The sequence below is a fragment of the Pundamilia nyererei genome, unplaced genomic scaffold (assembly GCF_000239375.1).
Source record: "Pundamilia nyererei isolate P.nyererei 1_Seehausen unplaced genomic scaffold, PunNye1.0 scaffold00046, whole genome shotgun sequence".
NCBI lineage: Eukaryota > Metazoa > Chordata > Actinopteri > Cichliformes > Cichlidae > Pundamilia > Pundamilia nyererei.
Genome location: NW_005187447.1, coordinates 3,533,877 through 3,544,594, shown reverse-complemented (window position 1 = coordinate 3,544,594; position 10,718 = coordinate 3,533,877). Strand labels below are relative to the sequence as shown.

The following is a 10,718-nucleotide window of genomic DNA, read 5'->3' as shown; positions in this document are numbered from 1 at the left end:
ATTCTGGGATATGTTGGGCCACGAAGTGTACACCGCCACATCCTTAAAATTCAGGGAAATGAAGGACGCATTTGAGGGCCGCATTTCGAGCAGCCTTCGTCGCTGTGACGTAATCGGCCTTAAAATGCGGCCTTTAAGGCTGCAGACCCTGAATTGGGATACAGCCACAACCTCAGAAGGATCTCGATCACAGTTCCATCTAGTTTAGGGAGAGGGTCTCTGCAAATATGCGCACTTACTCTCACTGGACACCTCACTAGCACCAGATTGACGCTTCAGAGCTGATCATTGTGACATCATCGCACAGCTGACGACCACCGCGAACCAGGCAGGATGGATCCAGACATGGTCAGGGGAAAATCCCAGCAGATCCTAAAACAATGCTCAGTTTGAAGTTAAGCGGCTCATCATCAAGAGCACTGAGCTGCTGCGATTGGCTGATTAAATATGAGTTAAAATGGAAACAATTAAAATGAAGGCAGTGCAAATAAAACACAAATGTGTGACTGCTGCGGGACAGAGGTGACTGGGTGGTGTGAACTCTTTCCCTGCTCTATCATACACACCATCTCCATACCCACCTCCACCTCTGACCCAACCACCCTACAAGCACTCTGATTGTGTTTGACACTATTGTTTATAAAAGATTGTGTTGTATATAAGACTTAAGTGTCACACTGAGGGGTGTGGGAGAACTGCAATTTCAAATTCCTGTGTATGATCTGTACACGTGGTTTTTGACAATAAAACTAACTTTGAAGTATGAAAAACATCTGAATGTTTTGTGTTAACGGTTTTATTTAAACTACACACGCTAAGAGCATCACAGGTACATTTCACAGGCCCGGTGTCCTGAAAGCTTTGGAAAGATAAAAGAATGAAAAGTGTTTTATTATTATTGTAACTGAGTGAAGTTTAAATTTATCTCATAGATGACGACACACTGCTCTCCCCTACATGAGTATCGATACCAGTACCAGCAGTATTGACCTTCTACTTACTTGGCCTTGGATTAATACCATAAGTATTGCAGTATTGTGCAGCAGTACCTGAAACCACAAACAGAAAACCTGCTTGCTGACTTTCCCTGAAAACTGATGAACATTCAATTAATTCAAGCATCAGACTTTAACATTTAGACTTTATTAAAAATGATTTTCCAAACGAGGAAAAAACATGAAAAGAGATCTTTGTGAATACGTTAGTGTTGGAGCGCCGTGGGTGGGCGCACAGCTTCACTCTCACACACAGGCTCAGAATGGCGAGCGATGGAGGTCAAAGTTTAACTCTGGGCTTCATGTAGTGTTTCCTGCAGCCGCTCCACCTGCTTGGAGCCGCCGAGGATTCAACCTTCTGCTCGCAGCTGAGCTGACAGGCCCGTTTACAGCCTGTGACCATGCCTGCGGTCTGTGTGGAGACACCACGCTGAGGCACGAGAGACGGTTTCTGTTAAATGAGGAAGGATCTGCATAAAAATGAGGTAAAAATGAAGGTATAAAATAAAAGCACTGACTCAGCATCTGTAGAAAAATAGGACAAACCCGTGACGGGTTCTGTTTCTGCAGCTCAACCCAAAAAAAGAAACCGACTCGTTTCAAATATGGCGCTTGCCTCCAGCTTCCGACAGCCGCGTCACGCTGCTGGTGCTTTGGTCCTGGAGATGATGTCACTGTTTTGGCCATGTTTGCGGACACTCGAGCTTTAGTGGTTCGTGGGCAGCAAACGGGACACGAAAACTGAGTGACAGTGTGCACGCAGCTCAACTCAGACCGCCGACTAATATCATTACTGCAATAAACCAAAAGCAGACATCTGAAGGTCAGAACGTCGACTCAAGACCACACGCACATTCACCAGAGGTTGCATTTGAACGTTGTAACTGAACCTGATCGACACTGAAGCATTCGCAGTGAAGTCGCTCTCCAAGATGGTTTAATCCTCAAAGCGAACCTCTTGGCTGCTCGTAGTGACACAAGTGGAGATGCCGTAAGAGAGGCGGTTAGATCATGTGGAAGCAGCACAGATGTTGTCTTTTACCCTGTTTCTACACCCGAACGCGTCAGTCGAGCTCTGAACACGTTTTCCTGATTTTCAGATCACAGCTGAGGTTTAAACTCCACCCCATGACAGCAACTTTGCGTGATTCTCAGCTCCAACAGCCCTTCCACCTGAAACAAGCTGTTTACCACTGCTCCTGGTTATCGTCTTCTGATTAGCTGCCCCTCTAGCTGTTCCAAACAGCTTGTAGGCGGGGTTTCTATTCTCTCTCTGTGACTTCAGAGGGCCAAAGGTATACAAAAAAAAACAAAACAAAAACTGAGTGTTCAGAGGAGTTGGAGCTCAACTGACGCGATCATCGAGCACGAAGTGCAGGTACACGACAGGAAGTAAGGAGAAGAGCACGCCCACTTTTTATTCTATTTTTTTTTGGGCTGAGCAGCAAGAATTGCACCTCGTAACAAAAACTGCAGCTCGCTTTCACAATTAAAGTTTGTGATATAATAAAGGCTCATCATGATGATTGAAGACCTCAGTCCAGTGTCTGTCGCACCATGGAATGTGTTTCTATTGTTTCTAACTGTTTCTGGAAGCTAAAGCGTGTGGAGTGTTTCTGCACACAGAAGGCATTCGTGTTTTCAGAAAGGTAGACAAAGAGTTGCAGCACCTCGGTGTGAAGGCAGAGACAAGGAGACGTGCAGCGCTGACGGGCGGGAGTCACGTGATATTTACATGCCCGTGTGCACACAATACACTAGGGTCCCCCCCAGCGCCTCCCACCCCGAGCGTCCCTTCAGAAATCCTGTCCTCTTCTTGGCGACCTGCTCATTAGCTGTGAAATCACTGACCGTTCTCAGGACCAACATGGGTGAAGACAAACATCGTCACATGATGGGAAGACAGCGCTGGGTGTGTATGTTTCTGCACGTGCGCTCCAAGAGATGCTGGGGCCGGAAACATGGTCGGTATGTTAGGACTTAGCGAGCCGATCGCCTTCACCGTGCGTCCTCGTGCGGACCGTCAGCCCCGCAGTTTGCACAGCCGTCACCTCTGCATGGCGTGCCTGGAGCCCGGTGCCTGTTTCCCTTTCCTCGGAATGTCCGGCAGCCCGAGTGGCCGCCTGCACTGACCTTTGGCCTCTGGCTCAGAGTCGCTGAGCTCAGCGTCGGGGCAGTACCCGTCGCTGTCCTGATACGATCGCGCACTCTTCAAGCGGTGCTCCGGTGCTGGTTTGGCCCACAGCCTCTCCTTGGCACCGCTCTTCCGGGACAGTTTGTCTGCCCGCAGGTCCTCGGTGGTCCGGACCAGGTTGATTGTGGCCTGTTTGAAGGAGTGGCCAAAGTGCTCCATGGCGGACTTGCGAAAGACGCTCTTCTCGTTTGCAGTGTTGCGGTCAGCGGGCGTCTGGCACGAGCCGTCCCTCTGAGCAGCGCCCTTCTCCAGCACGCCATTAGATTTGGCCAGGCGTGCTCGGTCTCGCTCCAGTCTGCCATTGCTGTTGGAAGGCTGTCCGTGAAGTGCGCTGTGCAGCGTCAGAGGTTTCCCGCTTGGTTTAACGTGCTGCGGTGCACCGCTGGTGGAAGACGTTCGGCTGGTGGAGCGCTCGTCTCTGATGCTGCGGCCGTGCAGCTGAGGCTTCCCCTGGCCCACCCCCTCACCGACGTGCTCACCCACGTTCCCGCTGTTGTCTGGGCACAGCGGTCCGTTCCCAACACCCAGAGCTTTGGGCATCTTCAGCTTCAGAGTGATCCTCGGAGGAGGCCGGGACAGCACACTCTCCAAGGGGAACGAAGCAGGAAGACCTGCAGAGAAAACACATGTTCAGTCCCTTTTTCTCTTTTCCATAATCACATCACAGACAGCTTAAGAGTCCTCACAAACTGTTTTATCCTTTACTTCACCATAATAATAAAAAAAAAGAAAGAATCATAAATCCATCATAAATCCTGCTGATCCCAAGTTATTGTGTTACAGGCATTACATATATTAATTTACATAATTATTCAAAACTCAAACCAGATCATTTTACAGTGTGAACTTTGACCCCATTTCTGATTAGTCACTTTAAAATCTGGGCTGATTTAAAAGGATCCAAATCATTAAATTAATTTATGATTCTGACAGGACGTTCTTCTTATCACATACCGAGTGTTGGTTTCTACCTGCTCATTAACAGGTAAAATACACAGAAACTTTTCATAGGGGTCAAAAATCACCAATTTCTCACTGGAAAGCTTTGACATCCTATGTGGGATGATCCCTCTGAACTGAGCCGAGTCTGAGCTTTGCTTTGTATTTTTCTGTGTCACATGACCTGCTCTGAGGTCAGCTGATACAAAGAGCAAGTCACGGAGCTGGTGCTGCTTCTCACTGTGAACTCACCTGCAGAAATCTCCTGGTTCGTGAGCTTCACATGCAAGTTGAACATTTGCTCCTGAGCTTTGCTCTGCAGCAGCTTCAGCTTCTCCCGCCGACTCACCATGTAACACAGGTTCCTCACCTGCAGCCAGATACACACAACTTTATTAAAGACAGTATAGATGGGATCTGATTGGCTGACAGCAGGTTCACTCCTCAGAGTTTCTATAAATGCTACTGAATGAACATTGGTTGCTCTGACACCGAGTACATGCTCTGATCTTTTAGGCTAAAGCTAAAAAACCACATCACCACTAACACAAGCTGCACGGACACGGACACGGACACGGACACACACACACACACACACACACACACACACACACACGAAGCACCCACCCTTTCTAGGTCCTGCCTCAGGTGCATGAACATGCGCATCCGGGTGTGGATGCTGTCCTCCTGCGGCTGGAGCACCAGCTGCTCCTCCTCCTCTTTAGGGGGCAGCAGAGCCCTGTTGAAGCTGCTCTTCCTTTTCAGCTTCCAGTACTGGTAGATGAAGTCCACCAGGTGCGGGGACAGCCCAAGGTCCCGGGCCAGCTGCTCGGGCTCGATCAGGGTGTAGAACTCCTCCTCCAGCTCCTGCAGCCGCTGAGCTCGCTGGCCCCCCTTTCCCGCCTCTCCAGGGGCTTTGGATCGAGCCGGGCTCAAGCCGGCCTCTCCGGCTTTGGGCTGGCTGTGTTTTAGGCAGTACGACTTGAACTTGACTTCATCCCCTTCATCCAGGATCGTCTTCATCTCCAGGCTGTGCTGGAACGCACAGGTCACGTGGAAGGGGGTGGTGCAGTTCTTTACTGAACACTGAACAGGGGGAGAGAGCGGATCGAGTTACTTGAGGGAAAAGCCAGCTTACGTCCAGCTCCAGTGCAGACTTCTTGCTGCAGACGCTTCGAGGATCATAAAATCAAACTTGAATGTCTGCAGACATGCAATCAGTCTAAAGTAATCTCTATGGCATGAAACGGAAGGAATAACTCACCTGGATGCACGCACCTGTCTTCAGCTTGCACAGACTGCAGATCAGAGACCAGCGACTGGGGGGGATGTGGGAGACTTTGGTGATGGGCTCCATCCTCTCTGGACAGGCGATGCTCACCTGCAGGACCACACATTTTCACTGTCACTATCATTTCTGCACATGTGCTCCTTTATTAAAGGTCTATAGACCAAAGCAGTAAATATTTTCATCTCAGTCTCTGATACAAAAAAACAAAAACAAAACATTATTTGTCACCGTTTGTGTTGTTGCACCCGCTTCCCCTCATCCCGGATTCACTTACCTCAGGGATCCACAGAGCGCAACTCACATGAGCCCACCTTGTGCCGGCTCGTGTCGCCTTCATGGCCCCGCCTTTCTGGGGACACAGGAGGCACTGCGGGTCAATACCGAGGACGCATGTCCGGCACAGCCAGTTACCAATGGGCACCTTAACAATGCCGTAGCACGCCTGCGGAAAGAACAGCGGGATGCAAGTGATGTGTAACCAGAACATCAACAGAAACAACACAAAAACACAAGTGTGCTGCCCGGGGTTCCGACACACGCTCCGGTCACAAGGTCAGGGCTAGCAAAAGCAGAAAGGCGTTTCCTACCTGGTGCACACAGATGTTGCACTTGTCACAGAACACCATGTCGTTGCCCTCCTCGCTGTCCGGAGAGCGGCACACATCGCAGATGACGTCTTCATCATATTCAATCCCCAGACCCTCCACTGTCTCGATGGCGTGCTTCATGTTGTCGTGGCACTGCCTCTCCAGCGCCTCCATCGCTCGCTCCATCATTAGTTCGTCCAACGGCTCTTCACCTGCAGGACCAAACAGCAACACCCCATGTGATCAGACACTCCCGAGAACAAGAACAGAGGTGTCTGAAGTATTCAAAGTGTGGACTGTGCCCCCCCAGTGGGCAGCACCGGTGCTGCAGATGGCCCTCATTTATAATAAACAGGAAGTTTTAACTTTGAAAAACAGCCAAATATTAAAATACATGTAAAAAGCCTCAAATACAAAGCCAACAGAAGACAAAAACAAATGTGCAGAAACAGAAAAAAGGAAGATGCAGCGTCACTAAGCATCACGCTGGATCATCGGGCCCGTCTTACCCATGCGTTCAAGCTCGTGGTTGAGCGCGTGCAGCCAGTAGAGGTCCATGTCATCCAGGTCGTAGCGGCACATGGCCTCCGCCAGCTCTTTGATGCTCACGAAACCCGGCTCCTTGGACTCCTGGCTCCAGCACTGGATGTACTTCTTCTGGTGGGTGTACAGCGTTTCCTTCTGCTTCTCCGCGATTACTCTGAAAAGAAACAGCAGAGAGCCGTTAGACTGAATAGCTGAACCAACCAGAACCTGCTTCAAAGAGAGTCAACAAACACATTTAAAGGTCAAAGCTGTAATGATTGCGATATCTCCTCCTGCTGTGATTGAGAGAGCGAGGCGATCAGCTGACGCCGAACGCATTTGCTCTCCTGTTTGCACTTTCAGACTGGTCTGTGGTCATGTTGAAGCCATGGCACAGATTCTTTCTCCTCCTCCTCCAGGAGACGCAGGAGCATTACCGATCCAGCTGACAGGTGAATTCCCCCCCCAGGGCTCCTACCACTGGGTCATGAGATACCTGAGCCAGTTCCCGTTGGGGTGGAGCTCCTCCAGAGCGTTCAGTCTCTGAGGCTGTGTCTGACGTGGTCATGTGCTCAGCTACGGCTGACTCGTGTAAACTTGTCACTTGAGTACGCTGATCAGCGTACTCAAGTACCTGTATGAAGAGGAGGTGGCAAACTAAGACGTTTGGGAGGCGGTCGGACTCACCTGACGGACGGCTCTGGGATGGTGTCTGGGCTCGCTGGTACCTGCACTCCTTTCTCCCACTCCTGCTTCCAGGTGTCTGCCAGCAGGTAGCAGTCCTCTGGGGAGATGTGGTGGGAGTCAGGCAGCTTCATTGCACTGATCAGGTCTTTCCTGAACACCTGTGGGGGAGAGAGACGCACACAGGTAGTCAAACGCCATCCTGACATTTACTGACGCTCAGCAAAGTCTGATACGCACCTCAGCTGGCTTCTTCGGGTTGGATGCAGGCGTTCCAGGTTTGCTCCCATATTTGTTGGAGGAGCAGAACGAGGTCGATGGACCTGAAAGAAGAAAGAGGCAAACAAAAAGAAATGAAGGAGACAGTTTGGTCTGGGTTACAGGTCACGCTGCCATGCCGCGACCGTTTTTGGACCCCAAGCCTGAGACGTGTGGTCAGCCTGAGAGTGGTGTACCTGTGTCCGTCTGTTCTCACATCCAAAACACCAGGAGGCAGCACAGTTTCTCTCTGTGACCGACACTCTTCAGTCGATTGAAACTTGCCATCACTAGAGGGCGACGTTAGGCTGAGGTGTGGCATCAGATTTTGATGTTAATTTTTTTGGTTGTTTTTTTTATCAGAAAGGTTAAATAAGAATCTTTTTGGTCTTGGTCAATTCTTTAAACATGTTAAGACAATGTCTCCACAGAACCACGAACAGCATCCATGTGACGTGTTCAGGGAGACGCACGTCAGGCACATTTACAGGTGTGACGCACCAATAGCATAAATCTGAAATGCTCGAAGAGCGTTTTCACATTTTAAAACTGGAACATGCTTATTATTTTCCAGTTTTAATGATGCTGCCGTCTCACACTGATTATTCAAATGGGATCCTTTTGATTCTTTTGCACAAACAGGCAAGACTGCACACAGATCACTTTCTTCTGTTGTTACAGAAATAGTTACAGAGCAGTCACAGGTTAGAAATGATGATGACGCTGGAAACGAAGTGGCAAGCTTGACTCACTCTCATTGTCAGAAGTGTCACTGCTGCTGGAGGACCGGAGGCGTTTCATCCTGTATCATCCTGCAGCAGCAAAAAAAGATGACGACATTCAAATATTGATGATTTTTAAGGCCAACGCAACAGAAGTTTGTGGACACAAAGAAGAAATTTGTACTCACCGTAAACTTCAAATTGAAAAGCATGCTAGTAGATTCTTCTGTCAGACCGCTTCAGTTCATATCTGCAAACCACAAGTAAATAAAGACATTTATAAAATTACTCAACTATTACATGTTATTATATCTCTGCTGTAACTTTCTAATTCACTTGCTTTTAACGCGTCATCATCACATATGATCACTTTTGTTTTATTACTTTGTGTTGCATCTCTATCTGTGAAGGACGGAGCAGCACTCACCCGCCTCACAGGTGTCATACAGACACAGGTGTAGTGACTCATCACACACAACAGTCTTTGTTGTGTGTGATGTTGGTTTTTATAACTTTTAAAGCATATCTGTGTCAATAAACAGGAGGTGGAAGAGGCCAGAGCGACACCAGTCCTAGATACAGAACGCTGTTTCAACAGGGGGCACAAGCCTGACATTCCCCATAAAGACACAAGGAAGAGGAGGAGCCAGGAGCCCCTCTCCTTGCCATATCATAGTGGCGTACACGTCACGTGAAAAGCTCAAGTCAACTTACAGTGTTGGAAGCTGTTGGTAAATATAACGGCAGGTTCTCCCTGATAAACAAAAATCATATTTTCACTCCATGTTTGTGCTTTTCCACTTGACTTTTCAGTAACCTTAAGCACCAGAAGCTGCAGTTCCTTTATTTTCCAGCAGAGGCAGCAGTGAGTTAGTTCTCATAGACTCCCTCATGGACTCGAGGACCACAGTATTGTTTCTGTGTTGCCTATTTCCTCGTCGCCAGGTTTTTAAAATAGTGGCTCATGAAGGAGACACTCTCATGACTCCTCAAGTGACGCCATTGACTAGTCAATCGGTATCATGCAGTCTGTTGACATCACATTTTCAGATCGCTTGGAACACGGTGGAATATGTTCAAAAAAGTACCGGGTACTATAACCTATCCCTAACAGAGAACCCTAAAAATCGCGACGAGCCTACCCGGGTAGGTACTAATACTAAACAGTGGGCTCACTTCTGCCCCCAAATAAAACCAGTATGGCAGCAGCTACCACTTCAATGCTGAGGGTTCCACGCTGACGATGAGTACTCCCTCCATCTTTCATGTACAGTGTGTGGAGGCTGTTCAAACAGGTTCATATATGTAAGATCTCATTACTCCACAGCAAGGTGTGGCAGGTGTTCTCCACCTGACATCTAACCTGTGGAGGGAGGGCGTACGGATATGACGTCAGGTTGTTTAAAAAGCTCATCTGACAGGAAACGATGAGAAAAGGCTAACACACTGTTTACTTCCCTCCCTCCTCCTGTTTTGTGCCGTTTCTTGGCTCACCTGAAAGAAAGCCTCACACACCTGTGTAAAGTGTTGGCGCCAAACTGTAAGGCCTGCCCGCGGGCTGGGAAATCAAACATAGGCGCCTCCATCACTCAAACATGTCACTTCCTCGGAGGCTCTGAGGCGGGCATCTGTGCTGCTCCGCTGGGTTCATACCCCGGGAGCCTACCAGCCGCTCGTGGTACCGGGGTAAAGAGGCAGGACGGCCCCAGAGAGAGCGCAGGCCCCGGGCCTGAAGGGACAGTCCAGGGCAGAGCCTAGAGCTCAGGCTCAGCTCGCCACCATATTGTTCACATTTTCCCGCTCATACCTGCAGTCCCGCCGCTGCCGCCCGCGTTATTCTGCTCACACGGTCCTCACACGGCCTCGGCCTGGGCTCTGGTTCCGGACTCGGTACTTCTGTCCCCGCAGCTCAACGGGAGGATCCAGCTCTGCTGCCCGGACACCAACACGCCACAACGGCCCTATTGTACAGCGCAGCCCACCGGGTCCTAAACCCTGCCGTCGCAGTCACCCTCCGCCTTCCTCGGAGTGGTGCTAACGCTGCATTACCGCCCCAAGCGGTGGGAGTGTGAACCCCAGGCAGATTTTTGTTCGGTAAAACGAGACTTTTGGAAAATGAAAAAGTCCGTTTGTAGCAGGGGCGGATCTAGAGGGGTGGCATTAGCTGGCATGGGGTGCCACTCTAAAATGATCTCTTGTCACCCCTAGTGCCACCCTAGCTTTGCATGTGACAGTGTTGCTTTTAAGTAAAAATAAGGTAGCCTTAACACTTTGAGCCCAGCAACAATTAAAAATGAACATAAATCTTAAAACTGAATATATTGCATACACACACCGTTAACAAATGGTTTTACCCATGGCGCAGACCGGCTGTATTTCTTGTTTTCACTAGTTTTCAGTAGATTTTGTAAACTTTATTGTTTATAAAATTTGTGCATACGTTTTCAAACTTTACAATTATTATTTGAATTTAAAGTTATAAAATAATTTACTAAACGTGTCTGTTGTTTTTACAGTAAAAAA

General features: G+C 49.0%; 1 protein-coding gene across 3 annotated transcripts; it reads right to left on the bottom strand.

Moving 5' to 3' along the window:
- Positions 1–1,592: 1,592 nt before the first annotated feature.
- jade3 (jade family PHD finger 3) lies at positions 1,593–10,261 on the bottom strand. 3 transcript variants are annotated; one of them, XM_005732408.2, is made up of 12 exons: positions 10,003–10,261; positions 8,384–8,445; positions 8,226–8,285; positions 7,456–7,538; positions 7,219–7,376; positions 6,516–6,706; positions 6,007–6,218; positions 5,694–5,861; positions 5,393–5,509; positions 4,756–5,214; positions 4,381–4,498; positions 1,593–3,800 (listed from the first exon to the last, which is right to left on the bottom strand). In XM_005732408.2, the coding sequence occupies exons 3-12, from the start codon at positions 8,272–8,274 to the stop codon at positions 3,043–3,045; spliced, it is 2,313 nt and encodes a 770-aa protein (XP_005732465.1). In that variant the 5' UTR covers positions 8,275–8,285; positions 8,384–8,445; positions 10,003–10,261; the 3' UTR covers positions 1,593–3,042. The 3 variants fall into 3 exon arrangements, with proteins under 3 accessions (XP_005732465.1, XP_005732466.1, XP_013766104.1); XM_005732409.2 differs by lacking the exon at positions 10,003–10,261 and adding an exon at positions 9,711–9,992; XM_013910650.1 differs by lacking the exon at positions 10,003–10,261 and having other exon boundaries at positions 8,384–9,992.
- Between the last annotated feature and the right edge of the window lie 457 nt (positions 10,262–10,718).